The 22,563-nt window shown below is 44.6% G+C and overlaps 1 protein-coding gene across 12 annotated transcripts in view; it reads left to right on the top strand.

Moving 5' to 3' along the window:
* Aopep (aminopeptidase O (putative)) overlaps window positions 1-22,563 on the top strand; it is a 305,721-nt gene that overhangs the window by 233,999 nt on the left and 49,159 nt on the right. For all 12 annotated transcript variants that reach the window (XR_013111995.1, XR_013111994.1, XR_013111996.1 and 9 more), the window contains 2 exons: window positions 13,145-13,213; window positions 13,314-13,388. Coding sequence is in view for 6 of the 12 variants with exons in the window: in XM_076938857.1 (XP_076794972.1) it covers window positions 13,145-13,213; window positions 13,314-13,388 (144 nt within the window). In the remaining 6 variants the exon portion in view is untranslated. Of the gene's footprint in view, window positions 1-13,144; window positions 13,214-13,313; window positions 13,389-22,563 lie in introns of those variants that run through there.

Below are 22,563 nucleotides of genomic sequence, written 5' to 3'. Positions count from 1 at the left end.
ATTGGTTCATAGGATCAATAGTCACGTTATACTCAGAAATCGCTTTTGTTAAACGTTCCTTTTCTGAGTACATTCTAAACACTTAACATCCTTCGATTTCATATTCCTCACATACTTGGTCCAAATTCTTGCTCTGATGTTTACTTTGTTTAAGCACAACAATGTATCCATGTGAAGTGTACTGGATATCAGGTTACAGACCCTGCCAGTGAGTTCAGTGTGTTTGATCATCAAGGCACAGAGGCCTCTGCCCCAGAACCAGACACCTAAAAGGAGCTGTGGAGGTTGGCTTGGGTATTTGCCATGTTCAGTTAGGAGGCTGAATCAAACACCAGCTCATTCACAAGTAGCAAGCTTCTTTTGTAAGCAAGCCATGTGATTGCTGTTAAGGTAGTGTGTGAGGGGCCATCTTGGGACATGTGAGCATTGCCTGTGTTTTTTCAGGCTTGTGGTATTGTGCACTTATACAGATGCCCTTTAAAGTCCTTCATGACCCTCATAGCAAGCAAGACTTCCCTGAAGGATTCTACTGTAATGAGGCTGGTCCATGACGAGAGCTCTTTAGAAAGGATCATGTGGCTCAGAAAGCTGAAAGGAAGACAGCTACCAGAAATACATGTCTGTCCATGGGAGCTACTCCACTGTCCTTAAGGGTCACCCCAGCTTTTTCCCTTTTCCTTTTCAACACTCTCTATAAGAACTGTTTGTCTCTGCATGAGCACAGTGTCCCTCCTGAATTCAAGGAACCGGTCAGGGAGTTGGCGGCAGGCGCTGCCTGACATTACCTAGCATCACTGGACATCTTGATGGTAAAAATCAGCACCGGGGCTTTTGAGGCAGTGGCTCTCAATGGGGCCTTCCTCCATACCCTCCATACCCAGGGCATCTTGTTCCAGCTCCTGCCACAAGTGAACCCCACTTCCAGAGCACAGGACTGTTCTTCCTTCTCTGTTGTGAAGAACCATTGCATGGTACCAGGTAGGTTTGAAGTCTGCATGGGATGCTTCTTGGGCACTGCCTGCTCTGCTTCATCTTGTTGAGTTTAAACAACTTTCAGAATGCTTTAGGGTCACCAGGTAGGGGCTCTTTTCAGGGAACCATGCCTACTTTCCTCACCATGGTCAGAGGAGCCCTGTGAGAAGTGTTGCTGTCTTCCGGCCCTTGCAAGTCTAGTCAGTGGCACAGCTAAGGTCCGGACTAAGATCTTATAATTTTTAGCAGTGTTTTTAACCCAGGTTAACTCCAGGCTTTTGGTGAATGTAGGTGCAACAGAGGTAGCAGAGGGCCCTGGGCAGTGGCACCAACAGTAGAGGAGCACAGGTGGTGGGCAGCCAACAGGTGTGTCACACGTCAGGGTAGGTCAGCGATCGTCCGATCACCAAAGTCCAGATGTGCTTATAAAAGGGCAGTGCTCTTGCCACATACCTCTGATGAAAGTTGATGCTCTCTGATAAAAGTTTAGGTCATTCGGCAGAGGTCCTGTCCTCTCAGGTGCATCCTCTGCCTGGACCTATGCAAACAGATACATCCTACCTATGGTCCTGCTGAGCTGGAGCTACCATTGCCACAGTGTGACACATAAAATGCAAGGTGACACCACTATGTGATGAATGAACAATTGTGCAACTGGATGAGGGGTCAACAGTGTCTCCTTCAAGTTTGGGGTTTCATGACCCACTTCATCCTGAGGTTCTGCTAAGCAGTGCTGATACCATATTGGGCACCGGAGGCAGTTCAGATATTGGGTGTAGCTCTGGAGCCAGCTTGGTTACCACTGAGTTGTGTGATGCTGAGTGGGGCTCTTACCTTGTTTGACACCTCACTGCTTCTGTAGCCTGAGTGAAGAGCAGAGCCTGTGTCACCACACTGACTCTTGCATCATAGGTGTGCCTGGTCACCTTTAAGAGCAGTGCCTTTCTCTCCTTGGGATCCCAGCTGTGCTAGATTTGAGACCCAGTGTGGTGGCTTAGGAGATTTTACCTACCTTCCTGCATGATGTTCTATAAACTCTGTCAAGAAATGCTGTTTCTACTTGCCTTTTCTCCCCCACTGGAAATCATCCCTTTGAGAGATGATTGAAAGAAACCCCAGGTGACCATCAGGTTACAGGGCCAGTGTGCTATGTGCCAATGACTAAGGAGGAAGGTGCTGGTCTCAGAGGCTGACATGTCTGACCAGCAAGAGATAAGAAAACTGTACCAGGCTTGTTAGTCTCCAAATTTCTGTAGATTGGAAAACACTACTGGCTCAGTTTTCCTCTTCATTGAGAGATATAAAAACAAAATGTTCCTTTATGTCTATTATCTAAATATTCTTGAGGAGGAGGCCCAGTGAGGTTGCTGTTTTAAGCACCGCATCCTCCAGAAGCCTCCTTTAATCTGGCTTTTGTTTAAGCAAAGTACACTGAACCAGCCATGCTGCCATGTTTGTGAGAAACTGCCATACTCCCAGCACAGCACCATAGTGGTCCTTAGGTCAAGAAAGCCGAACGTAGTTGGGGTTGAGATGATCAAACCCAGGCAGTTTTCTAAAATTATATTTTTAGTGCATTTATATATCTGTTACAAAGTGTGCTACACGCTAAAAATATTTCCCTTTGTAGGCCAATGGAAGTTACAGAGCACACTGAGGGAGCACAGGTAAGACAGTTTTTAGTGTGCTAGGGGCACCCTGGTTGTTATCAGCCTCCACTTTACAGCATGGCATCATTCATGCCCCAAAGCTTCATGACTCAATTCTTTAATTTCAGCAACTTTATTTCCATAAAAACACATAGGAGGTCAGCCAAAGTCAATATGCAGAACTCAGGACCAGGACTCCAGGGAAGTACGTGACTGGGAGTCACTGGTAACAGTTCCTTCAGCTGTGCTGCATGTTTCTTGGGATGTCCTGCTGCTGCCTTTTGGACAAAAGCTTCATCTCTTTTCCTTCCCTGTGTCCTGTCCTTGTAGGGTTTCATGTCTGGTCTGAGCCACCAAGCAAGCATGTGCTTCCCCTCGAGACTGTGCTTGTGCTTACTATGAAGTTATTATGAGGCTTGTTATTCTCCAGAGTTCTCAGTGCCCCCTTCTCAAAGTATGTGTTGTTGTGCTCTTTTGTAGTTGTTGTTCTGGTTTGGTTTTTGTGGGGGGTTTTGGTTACTGGTTTTGTAGTTAGGGATATCTGCCTAAGTTTCAGAGTTTTACATAAATCCTTTAAGAAAATATGGCAAACACAAAAATATATAGGTTGTTTAACTATCTGAATGTAGATTTTAAATCTCCAGTGTGTAAATCTTTCTCTGTCACTTTTCAACTTATTTTTTAAGACTTTTAAAAAAAATCATTTGTCTGTATACATGAATGCCACATGTATGTACATAGGCAAAAAGGCCAAAGTGCATATCTGACCCCCTACAGCTGGAGTTCCAGGAGGTTGTGAGCCTATGGGTGTGGGTGCTGGGAACCACACTTGGATTAGCAGTGTTGTGTCCATTTTATAGATGAGGCAACTAATGAGCCCGTCTAACTCGGAAGGCCCTGTTGATTAGTGCTTTGGATTTGTGAAGTTTCCGAAACTGAAACCTAATTGTGCTGATACATTCAGAGGAATGTCAACATGCCACTATATGGTGGGTTTGTTTGTTTTGACACGGTATCACTATTCATCCTAGGGTAGCCTTGGACTCTTGATCCTCTTGACTCCATGTTACAAATGCTGAGATTGCAGGTGCGACCACCACATCTGGCTTTGTTTTCTGTTGCAGTAATTATTTAAATCGGCTGCTGGTAGAGCCGACTATCTAAGCTGTGCGGCTCTACCTAGCTCAGCCGCCACATTCCATGGCCAGAGGCCACATGTGTGCTGCAGCTAGAATCGGCCAGCCAGAAGCACCAGCCCTGCCACCCACGAGAAGCCAGCTTGGAAGATGGCTCTGCCAGTCTTCCACACTGTCTCTGCAAGGCTGGGCATTGCCCAGACCATCCCACCAACCATGTGGGCCCTGTAGAAAAAAATGAGACTCTAGTGCTTAAATGTTAATCAAAGGCCTTATATGTTTGGTAATGCTCAATAACAAGATGCGCATACAATCAGAGGTATAACCCAATACCCAACCTAGATATACCAAGTACCTTTGACTGCTAGACACGGGCACATCTGCCTCCATGTCCTCCCTCCTCTCTCTTGTTCCTCTCTCCCTCCCCTCTTCCTCTCCTAGCTCCTCCTCTTCCTCTCCTTACTCCTCCCACCTTAGCTCCTCCTACAGTTTTCCATATTCCTGTAATAACAGATGGCCCATTGTTCTCCTTGAGAAGGGTCTACTAATGGGATTATTGATTCTCCTTCATAATAAGGGGGACCTGCTTCCTCCTGTCTTCTACTTGTCATTGGAAGGGACAGGTGCTTGTTTGTAGTAGCTCAGATGGGCCACATCTCTCCAGGCTCCATCCAAGGACACTGAGTTCCTGTGGTTGTCAGGTCAGGCTTTTCTATTATGATGTCACAACCCAGTTATTTTTGAGACCTTTGAAAGTTTACTTTGGTTCAAAATACCAGACAAGCTTTTGTCTCCAGGAAAAAGGTGGGGGTGGAGACAGTGGAGGGATTAAAGATTACTGTTGTGCCTGCTTCGTGCAGTCTCACTTCAACCAACTTCGCGCAGTCATACTTCAAGTGAAGTATGTGTCTCTCTCAGGCTCAGGGAGGTTGTGTGACATGTGTGTTTTAGAAACCAAGACAGGGTACCTTGTTCTCAGTTCTCAGGGGCACCTTCCCCATTACACCTGGGTGTTGTCCCAAGACAGTGAGGCCAGACTCACAGGACATCACAGAAAACAGCGACAACTAGTTGGCTGTACTAGCTCATTTTCTGGTGACCTTGAACCTCAGACACCATGGCAAGGAAGATAAGAAGCAAAGCTAAAACCAAGCACAGCAGTTGTGTAATAGCTTAAAACCCATAACTAGGAAAGCACTCAGGACAACGTGGAGCTTGGGGACAGGTTATTCACCTAGTATGCATGAGGCCTTGGATTCTGTGGACAACTCTGAGAAGTGGGAGGGGGAGATTTGTAGCCTTGCTGTCTGAGGTGTAGAGTGGAAGCATACATTGTCTGATGGGGTCTTGTACCTGGTCTCTTAGGGGTATCCATGGTGCAAAGCTTTAATGTCCTATAGTGCTTTGTCCTGTCTGTTGGACTGCTGAGCATAGAAGCTATGCTGTGTGTGAGTGGCTGGGTTGATCCCTTCTAGAGAAGTTATGTTTGGTATCTGAAGAACAATGAGGGTGTGCTCCTTGACTGGTCAGTGTGGGATCAGGTTCACATTCCCCAGCACCTACTCTCCCACCTCCACACACAGTGGGTGGAAGCCAAGGGAGAAAGGGGAGATGTGAGCTCTGGCTTTCCTAATATGGACACAGCTGGGCCTAGGGAGCATTAAACATTGATTTAATCCACTGCTGGAGGAGCAGCCCAGGAAGAAGAACTGGATTAGTAGCCAATCAGCACAGGCCCTTCCCCTTGTCTTTCCAGGGTGCCTCCTTCTATGGAGCTAAGTATTTGGTGAACAAACACCCTGGAAACTGGCTTTCTATTGTAATTATTTGTATTAGAGTCAGCAACCCTGCAAGGTGGTAGACTTGACTTTCCTGTGTGTGACGGAGAGATTTTTTTTTTTATAATACTTGTTAATAAAGATGATTCAGGCGCAGTCTTCTGTTTGCAAATTGCAACTTATTTAAGTTCCTTTTAAAGGCCTGATGACCAGCAATCTCTTCTGAGTGGGCAGTTTTTATAAAAGAATAGATTTTCTGGGGCCACAGACTTCCTATACAGCCTCTCTTCAGAGGCATATGGGGCAGCAGCACAGCCACACGCACACACTGCTGCATACTGACCAGACCAGACCATATCCTACCCCAGGAAGTGAAGGGAGGGCACCCACATGTGCTGTTGGCTTTTCAACTAGTAAAACACCATCAGACCATATATGTGTGTCTGTGCCTTTGGGAAGATGTTATTAATTCTCCTAGATGTATGTTCATATGCATAGATGAGGGTGCGTGTGTGTGTGTGTGTGTGTGTGTGTGTGTGTGTGTGTGTGTTCTAATCAAGGGAACCCATTAAGTCAGAGTAGGCTGCCCACAACTTAAGGAAGTCATCCAGCGTGGCTACCCTTGAATGGAGCAATCCCTTTGTACATAGCAAAGGGTCTTTTCAGCTGGCATAGGCCTCCTCCCTGATCTAGGCTAGCTCTGTAATCAGAACAGGGGAAGTAATACCTTCTTTGGATAGTGCTATAGTCCAACATTAAGCTAGCCCCCCTGAAGACACATGTTAAGGTCTTTGTGCAGGACCCAGAATTGTATTAATCATGAATCTCAAAAAGACTTCTTGCTTCTTCATGGGAGGACCATTGGAATCTTGTATTGTTTTAAGTCTTTTTGTGGGTTTGCTTAATTTATGCTCTGAGTTTATTCCTAAAAACAAGCGATGAGAAATGCTCCCTGTGTCAGTCCAAAAGCCCATCCTCTTCATCACCATGTCTCCTTTCTTTCTGCCCACAGGTACTTGCTGTCATAGAGCACATCACCCTCTGTGTTATTGGCCTTCAAAGTTAGTTGCCTCCCAAAATATCTATAATATTTTTTGGAAGCTGTTACATATAGGGCATCATTAAAACCACCAAATTAGTGGTTCTCAACACTCAACAGTGGGATTACTGAAAAAGAGGACCTTAAGATGACTCCGAGGTATAAATCATAGTGGGCCTCAAATGCTGAGATTTGTAACCCCCAACCCAACCCCCCCACATCAATACCCCCCTCACACCACAACATACCATATACCCACACTGACATATACATATACCCACACTGACACACACACACACACACACACACACACACACACGCATTGTAAGACACACTCACACTGTGATTTTCAAAGAGCATTTAGAGGTGGGAACTGCACATGGAAAGCCCCTGTGTGTAATTTTGTATTCCACCTTTAAGATTATAATGATTATGAGTAAATGCCAAAGTCACATGAAGAATTATAGTCAGGGGCTGGGGAGATGGCACCCTCAATAAAATGTTTGTCATGCAAGCATGATGACCTGAATTTGATCCATAGACTGAATTTGATCCATAGAACAGGTATAACAAACAGGCTAGGCAGGCAGACTGTGGCCACGTCCTCAAGCTTCAGCCCAATGAGAAAACCTGTCTCAAAAATTAAAATGAGCATCTCTCAAGGAACAGTACCTGTGGTTGACCTCTTGCCTCTACATTGACATGCACACATCCATGCACATCTGCACACACACACTCATACACTACAGAACTACAGCTGTAGTCATGGTGAAGAGTGTATGATAATGTCTCTTTCAGAAGGTGCTATGGGGTTGGGTTACATTTTGTGGTCTGTGTTTTGACCCAGGGTTAATCAGATCCATATTAATAAACAAGATTTTTTAAAGTGACACGGTCACAGTGGATGTTCCCTTAGTTCCAATTACAACTTAAGAGCCAGGCTATATGAAGTGATAAAGGCACTGGAGTTATCTAAGACCCGATGTCTTTACTCTTAAGCTGTGACCCCATGAGGCACAGGCAGAGCAGCTTAGATGTCCAGTGCTGTGTAAACTGCTTCTGTTGAAATTGAGCTGTTCTGGTTTTCTACCAGTTACAAGGCTCTTGTGATCTCTGATAACTGGTACCAGAGTACCTTTCCTCTGGCTTTGATACCATTAAGCTGATCAACTTTTTCTTCTTCTCTTCCTCCTCCTCCCCCTCCTCTTCTTCTTCCTCCTCCTCTTCCTCCCCCTCCTCCTCCTCCTCTTCCTCCTCCTCCTTCTTCTCCTTTTCTTCCTTCTTCCTCTTTCTCCTTCTCCTCCTTTTCCTTCTTTTTCTTATTGTATGGATGAGTACATGCTCTGTTGCATGTACAACTGCATGCTAGAAGATGGCATAAGATCCCTTTATAGATTGTCCTAAACCACCATGTGGGTGCTGGGAATTGAACTCAGAACCTCCGGAAGAGCAGTCAGTGTTCTCAATCACTGAGCCATCTCTCCAGCTCCATGGTCAACATTTTTATGACAGCTGTGTGGTATATGTGCAGTATTACTTTACTGTTGTTGTTTCCTAATATTTTCTTTGAACTTCATAAAGAACATAACCATATGACCTTTGGTTTCACATGTAACTTCCAAGTGTTGTGTTTAACTGAGAAATGCTAGAAACATGACATTTTCCAGCTCACCAAGGAGAAATGCAAACTAAAGTGGAAAAAAATTAAAACCCAATACTTTTATTTATTCAGCCCTCTCCTGCTCAAAATGGAGTTAAGGAAGCTAACTCCAAGCATGGCAGAACCTGGCAGGGAGATGGGCGGGGAGCATAGTTAATATCCAGCAAACTGTCCCTGTGGTTTCTGTCCTGGCTAAGGGGGAGGGGGCCCCAAAGCTCTTTCAGGAAGGTGAAGCACAGTGATGAGAAGGATAAAGAGAAACGAGGTGCCTTCGTCTGATCATTCCTGACATTGGTACCAGGGAGAAGTAAAGCTGAGAAAACCAATAGCCTCGTCCAAGTTAGCACAGCAATGGATTTATGGGGCTTTTTCTTTTGCTGCCCCTCTATAAAGGTTGATGGCATCTCACCAGACCCACATGGTAAGAGGACATGTCTAAAGCACAGGAAGACAGAGTCCAGGGCCAACTTTATGGAGATCTGACTGAACCCAAGCATGAACTCAATCATGTCCCCCATGGAAACTGGGAAGTGTGTGTGTGCCTACTGTAGGTGTGACTTTTTTGTTTTTGTTTTGTTTTGTTTGTTAACACAGCGCCATTAGTTAGCTCATTAGGAAGGATCATGAGCTTAGGCAAAGAGCACGTTCCAGTAGTGGAGTCCTTGGCTCGGGTGCACAATGCCGAGGCTCAGCCCTTAGTGCTGAAGTACAGGGGAAAGGAGGCATTAGCGTCTTACACACTGTCCACTAGGTTGGTGCATAGTCTAGGTAACACTGATGAGGTCAAGGTGGCAGTTACAAACAGGAAAACATACACCTGGGCAGGGAGCTAGGCCTGTAATAGGCCATCCAGTGTGATCCATACTTCTCTCCTGAAAATTATGCTGCAGGATTATATCCACTCAACAGGGCTAAAATCTCCCTCAGAAAGAAACTAGGGCCTTCATCATAGCACCGATGAAGCAGACAATAACAGTATGCATTCTTCTAAACTCGGAGAAACAAATGATGTGCTACATTCAGTCAAAATTTAAAGTTGTAACATTCGGTCAGTTTTAACTCTGACTTGTTCCAGTTGCTTCATCTATAGGTAACTATATCTGCAGACCCTGCAGATACCCACTGTCCTGCTGTTTTGTTTTGTTTTGTTGCTCAGACTATCCTAGAAATCACAATCCTGCCACAGTCTCTCCAGCGCTGATATTATAAGCCTGGCCTAGGTTAGTAACAGAGCCCTTAGATCCTTTGGGAGCCAAAGTCCTTGGCTTCTCTCTACAGATGGTTCTCCCTTGGCTTTGCCCAAGGGAGCATAATTTGCTGTCTGTTGGAATAATTAAAGGGCTCCCTATGTTTGCCCTACAGGGCTTCCTGTGGACTCTCCTCATTCCTCTGTTATGCTTCATTCACCAAATAGAAGCAGGAAGAGAGGGCCCACCTTATCAGTATGAGATCAGGACCCTTTTCCTGTGAGAGGAGTAACTTCCTCTTCCACTAAAAAAAAAAAAAAAAAAAGAAAAAGAAAAAAAGAAAAAAAGAAAAAAAAAGAAAAGAAAAAAGAAAAAAAATTGATTGATTGAGAAAGAAAACCAAAAAAGACTTTCTCTGTGAAAATAATCTCCAGTTTCTGTATTTAGCAGGGCTTTTGTTTAAAAGCAATGGCATTTCCTCAGGCTCTGAAATTGTCTTTGACTGTTACAAACTACTTTGACAAAAAGTTTCTTAGAAAAACTTCCTTTCCAAACATGCCTGTCAACTAGCTGAGGCATTTAAAAAGATATAATTCAAACATAAAAGAGTCCATTTTAAAAAGATATCTTGAAAGTACTTTTGCCACTCTGGAAGATGCTAGAATATCCATCCCTGACTGCAAATTTCCAGTGTGTTTAAAGGTTTCTCCACAGTCTGCTGACATTTGCATCAGCTCATAAGCAAGGAGGGATTTAAGTAAATACCAGAGAAATGTATTCAGGTTGTGTTGAACAATAAGAACATTAATTTTTCTCATGTTTTGTCCTTCAGTCTTGGTTAAATTCAGCCCCCAGCACCAAGATGTAATTTGAATTACTGGTGTACAGGGACCTTTTATTCTCGATTTTATATTTTAAGTCATTTTAGAAATGTGTCCCTCTTTTTTTCTTCAAATGTACAATTCTGGGCTTTTTACAAATGGTAATATTCCAGCAGCTAAAGAAATTGTAGTTAATTAGAGACATAATAATTGTAAGATTAAGCCACCCTTGAACTGTGTACTGTGTGTTCCTCTGTCCCTGTCTACTTCTATTTACTTTAAATAAAATTTTATTATATTAATTAATTAATTAATTAATGTATCACTGTGTGAATGTGTGTCAGGCAGGTACCATGGAAGGAGTGTATAGCCAGTTCTCTCCTTCTACCATGTAGACCCTAGGGATTGAACTAAGGTTATCAGGCTTGGGAGCAGGTGCTCTGATCCACTGAGCTCGCTCTCTCTCTAGTTCCCCTTCACTGCGAACACATTGAATATCTGTTGTATGTTAGGCCATGTTTTAGTGACTAGACAAAAATTAAGGAAAAAAAAAAAAAAAAAAAAAAAAACCAGGATAGTGCCATTCCAGTAGCTTAAGCAAGCCAGCGGTGTCGCAGCGCCTGCAGAGGGCGAGCCCGTGCCCTTTGCTCTCTCTCTTCCGGTTCGAATCCCACTTTCCCCGTGTGACTCCGCCCGTTTCATGGAAAAAAAAAAAGAAAGTTGTACTGCGTTGGTGGTATAGTGGTGAGCATAGCTGCCTTCCAGTAGCTTAAAGTATGGTTAGGAAAATAGACATTTAATCAGTTAATAATTAAAATATATAACAAGGTGGCAAGATGGCTTAGCATCTTATTTAAAAATAAATAACCATAAAATGGTGCCACACTTAGTGAGCCTAATATAAAATGAGGGTTTAATTTCAGTTTCTTAACACTGGCTCTTCAACATGAGAAATGTAAATGTAAGCGCATTTTATTAAACATGCAGTGTTAATGATGAATGTGTGGGGAAGGGGTGAGTATGTGCTCTAATAATGAGCCTCAGTGACAGTGACTTGCAGAAGATGATGCAGGCAAGGTGCTATTAGAGCAGTGGGGAATATTGGACTTTGAGCTTGATAGTGAGGAAAAACCTTCCAGACATGATACTCCAGGTAGAAGCCAGAGGCAGGCCATGCGTTTCCAGTAAAGCAAAGTGATGGGATTGCAATTTCCTTTGGAAAGACTCCCATGGCTCCTCTATGGAAGGGACTGTGGGACAAGGGGACACATTAAAGGACCATTCAGTCTAAGTCAGAGGTCTGTGCACTCCCAGTGCTGGGCAGGGGAAAAAGGGCTGTTAGGTAGGGCCAGGGTTCTTGATTTCTGTTCCTAAGATATCACCAGTGGCTCTGTGAGGGTTATGGATTTGAGAACAATTTCACATACACATGTGACTCGAGATTACAACGAAATGAGAATTGTGGAACCAAGAGAAAAAAAAAAGCCTTTAAAATACTTTAAATACTATCCAGCCACAACAGGTTCTTAGAGATGTCTGTGTAAAACTTAATTTACAATAGTTATCTTTCTTGTTATTAATAAACTCTTTGCATTGAGCTGTTTATGTTAGTGTTCCTAAGGGTGGTAAACACCTAAGGGGAAAGATGACTGACCAAAGGCAGTGTCTGCCAGGATGGATATATATTGATTCTGGAATTATGAGTAGCATGAAGCTTGAATAAGTCAAAGTTTTCTTTCTGTTTAAAATTAAGTAGATTTCTGTATAATGTATTGTTGATAGATTTTACCTGTTTGTGTGTGTGTGCTTCCCCGCTTTCCCAGTCACTAAGTATTTCTATGCGTTCCCCTTAAAGCAGGATAAAATTGGATGTGATGGTTGTACATGTATATAAGTAAGATCGCTTAATATGTGTAAGACACTTAGCAAGTGAATCTGCATTTTTGTACCTAGATAGTGAGGTACAGAACTGACTGCATCTACTTACATTCTAGAGTTTTGTTTTTGTTGGTTTTGTTTGGTTTACATTTCTGGAAACACAAACACTGCTAAGAATCCCCTACTAGAGCAGGCCTGTTGTCTATTTTAGTACATAGCCATCTTTAGTGGCCACATGAGGGTCCAGTTGTGCTTGGGAATGGAGGGTACAATAAAGTTTTCCATTCTGATGTCTCATTAAGCAGCCCCTCTTTGTGTAAAGTACTCCACAGCGAAGTTGCTTCTATTTAAAGTCCTGAGTTTGATCTTGCCTTTGATCTAAACCTTTTGATCTTGAAAGAAGGATGGAGTAGCAATAAAGAGAGAGGGCTCCAGACAGACTTTTTTTTTTTTTTTTTTTTTTTTTTTTTTTTTTTTTTTTTTTTTTTTTTTTAAAGAAATGTGATAAAGTTAAAGGGCAGCAGAGTCAGCCAGCCCCGGCAGCATGGCAGCCTCTCCTCAGGCCTGGCTGGCACAGAGGGATGGAGGAACATGGGGAAAGTCCATCCTTAGCTGTAGAACAGGAGGGCCTCCCTTCCAGGTCCATGGTGATGCGAGAACACGGGACCCCCTAGTTCACCTGCCACCTTGGTGCAGAAAAGTTGCTTCCCCTTGGAACCCCGGGCTCAGGGTCCCTCTATCCTGTAGCCCGAGCCTCAGGCTAGACGCGGGGGCGTGTTGTGTTCGTAGGTGGCTGGCTGGCTGGCTGGCTGGATCGGTGGGGAGAGGTGCGTCGGGGCACAGGTCCAGTCTGGGGTACTTTCCCAGAACAATAACAGGACCTGGGCGCCTACACCTTTAAGGCAGGCCCCGCCCCGCCCGCGCTCGCCGGCCCGCCCGCTCGCCCGCCCGCCCGCCTGCCCGCCCGCCGAGGTGTCGCGCTGGTGGCGCTGGGCTCCCTGAACTTGACTCGTTCTCCCCGCAGGCGCTGCAGGAGGAGCGCAAGGCCGAGGACTGCTCGCCGAGTCGGCTGGCACGGCAAGTGAGCTCCGAGGTGAGTGTGGCAGACAGAGGTGGCAGCAGCGCCGGCTGCTCAGGTGAGGCGGACACCCGTACCTCGGCCTGCTTGAAATGCTGTTGGGTTTTGACTTCAGGTGGCGAAATGGATTCGAGTGAACCGCAGACCCCGAAAACGCAAACGAGGGAAGCGAGAAGCCGCCTTTGAAAAGGTAGGAGGCCCCGGAGGGTGCTGCTGGGAGGAGCTCCTGGGTGCTGCCTCGTGCCCACGGTTCCGTCTCTGCTACTAGAATAGCGTTAGGGGAGTTTGTGCTTTCCAGCAAGAAAGCTTTACCTGTGTGGGAAACAGATACACAGTGGCGTCCGTCCGCCGTGACCGGGCTGGGGGGCCCGTCACGTGCTCCTCATACTGCAGGGGTGCCCCGAGAAACGGAAGCTTCTTCCAGGCAGACCCCACAGGCAGGGAGCAGCTCAGGGGCCCACATAGCCAAACCCTACCAGGAATCCTGTGGGAACTGGCGACCAGCGGTGTGAGAAGTGGGCAACTTCAGACACGCCGGGACCAATTTGCCTTTTTGCTCAGCATTTTTCCTCCTGAATCTGGAATTTTAATAGTTACTTTGTAGACCTTGCTTGCTGCTTCCCGTTGTGAATGCGTGGGGTTGAAACTTGTGATAAATATTTTTGAAATCAGGTGAGTAGCCCAGTAGCCCCGTTTCTTACTTACTGAAAAGGGGCAAATGTTAATGACATGTTTTGGTTTTGTCAATTTTGCTTAAATATACTTTTGCAGTTGGGCGGGCAGGGAGGGGTTATACCACTAAGGGACTAAAATAGCGGTGTGTTGTTCTGCCGCTGGGATAGATGATGAATCACTGGGCTCTGAAGCCAAATCCTTGCTGATAGCTGTGCTGCCAGCTCCCGTGTTGCCTTAGTATGGGCATCGGGCGTCTGAGAACGTGCACAGAGCTCACAGTAATGGTGAGGTGGAGTGTCAGTATGCACTTGAAGGCACTCAGGGCCACTCGGAAGAGGCCTGGCAAAAGAACTAGCTAGGCACTGTGGACATGCAAAGGGCCCAAACTGTGTGAGAAGTGTTTCCCCTCCCAGCCATGTAAAGAGTAAGCTGTGTGTGTCAACTAAGTTAAGCAGTGATAAGAAAACAACTCTTTTAAACAGATGTATTTGGAGCCATCCATACCTTAGATGCTATGGCAGGTTATGGTTGTTTTCTCTCACAGTTTAGGTGGCTTTAAAAGGTTTGTGGCTAATGAATGAGATCATAAAATAGCTAAAGAATGAAAAGCATTGTGGTGTGCCTAGCACTTCAGCAACGTTTGTAGGTATAATCATTAAACTCGAAATCAGATCAGCCACATGTGGAAAAAGGAGGAGGCACTATCAAGTACTCAGTATTGCCACGACCAAAATCTGAAGCAGTAACTGTCTCCTACGAACTGGGGAGAGGAAAACAACGGAGGCCTCCACCGTCCAGTACAGAGGCAGCTCTCACCGACCGTCCTTTCATTGTGCCCCATAGGCCTACAGAGAAAGATGCCTCTGACTTCTTCCTAGACAACATGGGTGATGGTTTTAAAGAACTCAAAGCTGAGCTGGATAGCCCTCCTTTCTAGGAGTACCAGGACATGGGTGTGCCTAGAGACACGTGTTAGTGTGGGTGTCCCCACCTCTGTTTCCCAGGTCCAGCCCCAATGAGCATTTCCCCGTCACACCTGGGAGAAGTGTCTGACAAGAAGTGGGCAGTATGAAGGGCCAGGTGAGCAGTCAGATCTTCGACCCAGAGGTTACATTAGAGTGTAACCTGAAGGGCACAAGACCTGGGGATCACTGAGGTGAGCGCTCAACCCAAGTCTGGTACTAGGACTTGGTCCTGTGGCTGGTGGGACCCACTACAGGTCACTCACTGTTGATTCTGATAAGTTACTGAGCCTGGCTCATACCTTAATATCTAGCACTCAAAATGCAAAGGCATGAGTTTAAGGTTAGTCGATTCTACATAGTTCCAGGACAGCCAGGGCTATGTAACAAGATCTGTCTCAAAATAAAATAAAATAAAATAAACAAAATTTGAAATGTATGAATGTATGCTGGGCCACAAGCAGGTTAACACACGTGTCCTTTCTGTGCCCCACCGTGTATGTTTCTGCTTTCACTAGTTTAGCAAGACTGAAATAAGAGTGTACATGTCAGGCGCGAATGTTCTAGACCTCGCTGTTATCTGCTCCTTTGTCTTCTTTGTCCTTGTCCTCTCCCCTGATGACCAGCTGTCCTTCCTCCATATTATCCATTCCTCAAGTGTTCCCCACCTTCAGGCTCTCAGGAGTCAACCCAGATCAGACTGGACTGGACTGGACTGGACTAGGCGGATCTGGCCGAAGGGTCTGTGGACTAGATCCAGTGGCCTGTGCTAACTTATGCTAGGACTGCAGTGTTTTCCTTCCATAGGCGTCGGAGGCAGCTCTTACTGCCTGGTGAAAAACAGAACTGTCTGGGTAGCTTGAGAAAGGAAAACAGCCATGGCAGCAGCCCAGGCTTGGAGCTGTGTGGAAAGAATGTCATTTTATGGGAGAAATTTGTTTTCGCCTTAAAGAAATTATCTCAGTCACAAAATGGTGGGCATAGTCTGAGGGACCTTGAAATATTAGCTGAGAGTTTCAGCCAGAAAAGCAGTGCAGTCTGCCGGTGGAGTCTGAGCTGTGAAGAAGGAAACGGAACAAGTTGAGTGACTCTGTCACCTCATCCCCTGTAAGTGACTGGAGTGCCTTCCCAACTGCCCTGACCTCATGTAGCCATTCCTATTACCAGGGAGCCATCTGAAGGACCGTCATTCTCCCCTTTGCATCTCCCTGAGATGTCCCCTGACGTCTTTTTTCCGTGTTGTCCTCGCTCCCTATCTCTGCCATGGCTGTAACCAGATTACCTCAAGCCTGTGTCCTCTCTCCCACCCACTCTGATATTCTTTCTGATATTTCAAATGCTTGTTACTTAGTTTGAGTAAATTTGGTTACAAAAAAGTGAGAACATGCAGGGCATACAAAGGATCGTCCTGGGCTAGCTCTGTGGGGCCGGTTACAACTGTGATTCCAACAGTGAGATGCGCATGTGTGTGTTAACAGTAATAGCTTTTGCTGCTACATGATCTATTTGGAAGAACACATTAACTTTTAACTCAAAGATAAACACAAATTGTGTATCACCATTATAGAGTAAGAATTAATATTTTAAGGTATGTGCATGTGAATAAAATTTAGATAACTTCATTATTCTAAGAACTAAAATATATAATACAGCAGCACCTTATGAAATTATATTTTTTAAAGACAATGCACTTGGAATTTAAGGGAAGAAAATTTCTATTGTAAGATTCAAAACACTCCACCTTCTTGGTTACTGGACATTTGATAACTTAGAGACCCCCCCCCACCCCACCACCACCACCATGTTCATTTTAGCCTTTGTGTGCATGCTGAGATCAGAAGTATTCACAGACTGACTTTCCAGCCACTGGGGTGACTCACAAGCCATTCTCTGTATCTGGTGTATTTGAAGCAAACATTCAGGGGGAGGTGAACTAGCCCTTGTGAGTCGTAATTGTCGCTGAGACCTAACACTGTTGGCTCCTGCCACCATCTGGACAGTAGAACTTTGGAGCTTACAGTTTGCTGAAACTCATAGTGAGGTATCCAGGTTAAATATAAAAACGGAACGGGAGAGTGAGACACATGGGACTGAGCTGTCCGTGGCCAGCAGCGGCAAGTAGTTAGCTCTGTTCTTGTGCTGATAAAATGCTCAAGTTTGGAGCAGTTTAATCTGCTTTTACAACACTTTTTTATTACCCACATAACCCGTGGTAATCTCTGTTGAGGTAATAATGCACAATGACTTCTAAGTCTGTGTGAACCTAGGAAGGTCTGCATGACATTTACTCCTTTTGAGGGGCACTGTATACTTGCTGCACTTGTTGGGGGGGGGGAGGGGGAGAAAGAGAGAGAGAAAGAGAGAGAGAAAAGAAAGAGAACACCCAGAATGTTAAAGGTAGATGGTTTAGGCTTGAAATAGTTTATCACAGTGTTTGTCTTTTGTAACATAAGTCTTTTATATTTTGTTATAATTCTGGAAACTAGTATTTAAGAATTTTGTTTTGTTTTAAAGTTACTTAACTCTTTACTGGACTCAGAGCAGCCAGTGGCGGCTAATAGGCTTCATTCACTTGTAGCCCTCGAGGGCAAACAGCAAAAGCAGCCCTTGAGAACTGGGAGCATGCAGTCAAGTACCTGGTTAGCTGGTAACCACTCCCTGCACCCAGCAACCTGGAGGGTTTGGGTGGCCGCCCTTATACCCGAGGCAAGGCTCCTGGAGGGTTTGGGTGGCCGCCCTTACACCCGAGGCGAGGCTCCCCTGGAGTTTTCTAGGCTTGATGCCTTTGCCTCCTTTAAGAGTACTGTTGCTCTGTGAGAATCTATAACTTGTCCACACTTGCAGAGCCAGGGTCTCATACAATAGCTTCATTGATTCTTGATTTCCATAGAAAAGCTTTATGGGTCCTAATGAATTAGCAGCCGCCCTTCACCTCCTCAGAGAGTATCTTTGTGTCCTGTGCCTCTTCTTTGGAGAAGGACTTATGTGAGTGATGGACACAGAGTAATTAATGAACGTTGTTATGAAGCAACGGGGGGGGGGGGGGGGGGGGAGAGAAGGGAGGAGAGAAAGAGGTGTGTCTGTATGCAGTTCACTGAGGTAATCCTGTGTACTGGGGCTTTGTTTCTGCACCTCTTCCTGCCCTTGTATGTATTATAAATCCTTGACAAATACATTATTGAACATTCTATATCCAAGTCTCATGTCAAATCAGATTATGCAAGATTGTGACATCTTTTGCTTTCTTTAAGCTGGACCAAGAAAAATTGCTGATAAAATATATTTTTGTAGCCTCAGGAAGACAGTCTGGTTTGTGTAATTTTTACCATTAAATTTTCGTCTGTTCCATAGACTGATTCTTTTTAAGAGTCTACAACTTAAAACCAGAAGAGATTCTGACATCTCTGAGTGTTGTGAAATCCCTGCCAACTTTAAACTGGTATAATAGGAAAAGTTAAGACGATGACCGGCTGCCCTCAGCACTTACTCCTAGCAACAGTCACCCACTCGTCCTCACACACCTCCTTACAGACTCTCTGAATGGAACCACTAACACACCCAATACCTAAGGCTTGCCTCGTGTCAAGCCCACTTCTGGATGATTTACATGCAGCTGCGGATATGAACGTCCCACTGACGCCCGTCACAACCAGCAGCACAGCACAAAGACAGTGCAGGCTGCATCAAACACACTAAGTCAGTGCAATATGAGCTACTCAGATAACTGCCACAAAAACAGTGTTCTGGGCAGTATCTTAAACTCTTGTCAGCCCTCAGCCACCAGCACAGAGCCCACATCTCTCAGTCAAGGAGATCTCCACCAGCGTGGATTTTGAAAACACTTGAAAGTGCAGATAATTACACTTGTGTTGATTTTAGTGCGTTTGACGCCAGCCACCACCAATTCTTCCCCGCACCGAAAGATGAAAGCTATTTTCATATAAAACATAAGAGTGGAAAAGGGAGGTGGAAGAAGAGCATTCTTGTGGCTTTTTAGTTAGTTTTATAGGCAGCGTTAATTTCATTCCTGTGACAGAATGCTTTCCTTGGCACGCACTCACATCTCAGGCATTTTAATGAGCTGCTGTTTTGTGCCTGTGCTCATATGGCACTAATAAGATGTGTTATTTTTAGTAGCACCTACTGGTGTCACCTTGGGTTAGGACCTGTCATTGTTTCCATTAATTATGTGTTATGGCAGGCAGACACTTGAGTGTATTCCGCCTAGAAGCCAGCCAATGTGTATCTGATATGTATTCAACCTTGAGAGCCCAGCACTCAGAGAAGACCACATGTGGCCTCACAAGTATTTGTGGCATTGATTAGACAATGAAGCTCACAAGTGGTATTTACTTTTACAATCCTCCGTGATGCTACAATTAAAAAAAATTATATATATAAAAAAAGCCAAAACAAAACCTTTTTACCATTTTGTTTAAGTGTGCTATTTATTTTGTTCTAAATTACTGGTTATCTATGAAAATATCATGGGTAAAGATTCCCTGGCTTTCCTGGAGAAGATCTCTTTAGTGTCTTGTAGAAGGGGGTTGGAGTAGGGAGGACTTGAGGCTGGGTCTGATGATGGCCCCTGGGTTTGTTTCCCTCTGAGAACCTCTTTACTTCTCAGGCCGGTTTGTGAAAATCCTACCGCAGTTTCATTTTCATATGAACTAGTCAGTCGGTTCTGTTGGTTTTCGGGGGATTTAGGGAAATGTCTGGTTTGGCTCTCCAGGGTACTTTTTATAAACACCCTTCTTTCTTTCTTTATTGATTGTGTGATATGAGCAGGAAGGAAATTAGACACCGTTTCTGTTCCTTCACCCTTGATCATGTGACTCCAAATATCCTTTTACTTCCAAGTAAATACATCTGAACGGTGAAGAAGCTGTTTTTCCTGTAATTTCACATTGCCCACGTGTGGGCATTGTCAACAGGGTGCACTGTCCTTCTAGGGAGTACATACACCAACACCCTTTCCACCTTCAAGGTCGCCCTCAGGTGGTAGCTCTTCTTTTCCATATGTGGAGGCTGATTCTGGTGTCTGCTTCTCAGGAAGGGTTCTGGTGACAGTACTGAATCATGCTGTGCGGTTGTAAGTTTGTCCTTAAACTTCACTTGTAGTTATTTATTTGGTCTCATTTCTTTTCTTCAGAGTGACCTAGTGTTTCGTTGGTTTTGTTTTCCTTTCTGAGTGTCTGGATTTTTATATTCCAGAAGTTTCACTGTAAAATGGATTGTTGTGGGTCACTTCCCACAGTTGCCACGTGGCCTTGGAGCTTAATTTTTCTGGTTTGTAAGTTTTTTTACTTTTCATTGAATAGACTTAAAACCAAATGACGTGATACATGACACATTTTGAATCTATTGTTCTGATGTCCTTTCTAGACTCTGTGCTTAGGATGTTTGAAATGTAGAAACTGTTACAGGTAGACCTGAGCTGACTGAGATATGGGTGGCTCCAGCTCTGTGTGGGGAGAGGAGAGGGCTCTGGGTGCCACTCATGGAAGGTGACTTAGGAGCAGGATGCTTTCTGAAGGCTCTCAGCTGGAAAACTTCATCTCTGTTCTGTTTTACTCTCACAAAATCCTGAATTTATATGTTCTCAGCTGCATGTTCACAGAAAAATAAACAGCAAAACAGTTACCTATTCCTCAGTGACGAGAAACATAGAGAACTCAAGTCAGCCAGTTTAGAACACTGTCTTGAATTTGTTATACAACAAGCCCTCTGTCAAAAACTGCTGGGTAATGCCAAGGAAACATGAGCTGTAGTTTCTGGCTATGGAATGGTACAACCCAGGACACACCAACTGTCACTTACAAAGCAATATGCAAGAAATAACCCAAACCACACAGCAGAAGCAAAGGCTTCCACTGTGCGATGCGTTTTACCCGAGGATATCCCACTCCTGTTTCATACCTGAACCTTTTTTTGATGACAACTTTTCGCACACATGGGCTGGAAGTTATGGTGGGAAATGGAGTAACTGAGTTAACTGGATCTGTATTAATACTTTTGTCTGATTCATAGGCACAGACAGGGATGGCTTTGATTCATTTGCGTGTGAGCGGTGATGGTCTTCTTACTTGAGAATACCATTCTTATAATATATCCCCTCAGGTTTTACAAGTGAGACTGAAACCCGTCACCTGCGTTCTGCCAACACTTAATAGTCAGGAAGATGAAGAGATCCTGGGCCAGGGTGGCCTCATCTCTGAATCACTATTTACCAAATTCTGTTGATTTTGGCAACTTCATTACTAACTTTATTTCATATCCATGACATACAAAACCACAAACAAGGAGTAAGATTATAAGAAGCACTTAGAGAAAGCAGACTGGAAAACAAAGCTAGGGAGGTCCCTGTCACAGGTGCAGGACGAGCACAGTAGGTTGGCAGTGGCTGTGGGTCTCCTCCAGGCTGATAGCAGGACACTAATGCGTTTAAACACTCATTCAACTCTGGCTATTTTGTAGAATTGAGGGGACCATGATTTTTTTTTCAGTTGACGTTCAGATGGTCGTTCTGGACAGATAAAGTGTGAAATTGGCATCTGTTTTCTGCTCACAACTCACCGGTATAGGCCACACCGGGTGTGGGTGGTTCCCGTCTCCTCCATCCAGCTCACCCGCCTCTTCTTTTCTCTGCTTGGGTTTCTGTTTTCTTCCCTTTAAACATTTGGTTTCAAGATAAAGTAAGAAGTAAAATGTTTCAGTGTTGGGGATGGTGATTCATAGTTTGAGAGTTTTCCCAACTCTCAGTCTCTTGTGAGTTTTTTTGGATACTGTATCCTGGCACTGGGAAAACATCTAATGTTCCCAGCACCACAGTTAAAATGGGATCTTTTATTTTTTGAAGTTCTGTTGGTTTGTTTTTAAGTTCCTGCCTCTTTGACGATACAAAGAAAACGGGCATGACAGATCCTGTGCGTCTCAGTATCTCATGTATCCACAAATTGAAGTGTTGACTTCTCAGCCCTTGGACTCTAAATAGACATATGGAAAAATTCTGATTTTTATATATGTAAAAGGAGGGAAGCAAACTGAATTAGCTCATACTACCAAGAAGCCATGTAGAATGGGGGGAAATGATCGCTGAAAAAAAAAATATATGTATGCTTTTATTTTTCTTCTGTTTCTGCTCACAAGGTAGCAGGACTCAAAACTTACTATGAGTCTACAGCTGCAGTTCCCACTGTTGGTGTGTTGTCCAGGAAAAGGCTATACAGGGGAGGGGACCTTAGCCCAGCGCCACAGAAGGAATCTGGAAATAGACATGCAGTGTGGTCTTTATTTGCCGCCCTAACTATCATATTCTTGTTCGGTATTGAAGGTACAGCTCACATCTCTTTCTAATGTGAGGAAGGATGATACTGGCTGCCCCAGAGCCCACAAAGCACAGCCCTGTGTCTCTTAATGACTAATGAGCTGGGTAGATCTTACATGCCGTACATAAAATTCACATGTGCACAGTATTTTGCATTATAAGAAACTTGTATAACTGTGTGACCATCATGACCAACTTTGAGAGAGAGAGGAGCCCTGGTCTCAAGCATGCCAGGCCGATGCTTGCTGTGAAGTCTGCAGTCCAATTTCAGATGTCTCTTGTCATCTAGAGTTCTTATGTCGATTTCTGGTCTGTTCCTGTTCCTGGTTCTACGATTTCTGACTTCGTAGCTTGCCTTTTCTAGAAACTCCATTGCAGTCTGACACACAGGCAGATTAAGT

The sequence above is a fragment of the Arvicanthis niloticus genome, chromosome 8 (genome assembly GCF_011762505.2).
Source record: "Arvicanthis niloticus isolate mArvNil1 chromosome 8, mArvNil1.pat.X, whole genome shotgun sequence".
Classification (NCBI taxonomy): Eukaryota; Metazoa; Chordata; class Mammalia; order Rodentia; family Muridae; genus Arvicanthis; species Arvicanthis niloticus.
Note: the sequence above shows the minus strand (reverse complement) of the source record. Positions and strands in the feature narration are given on the sequence as shown.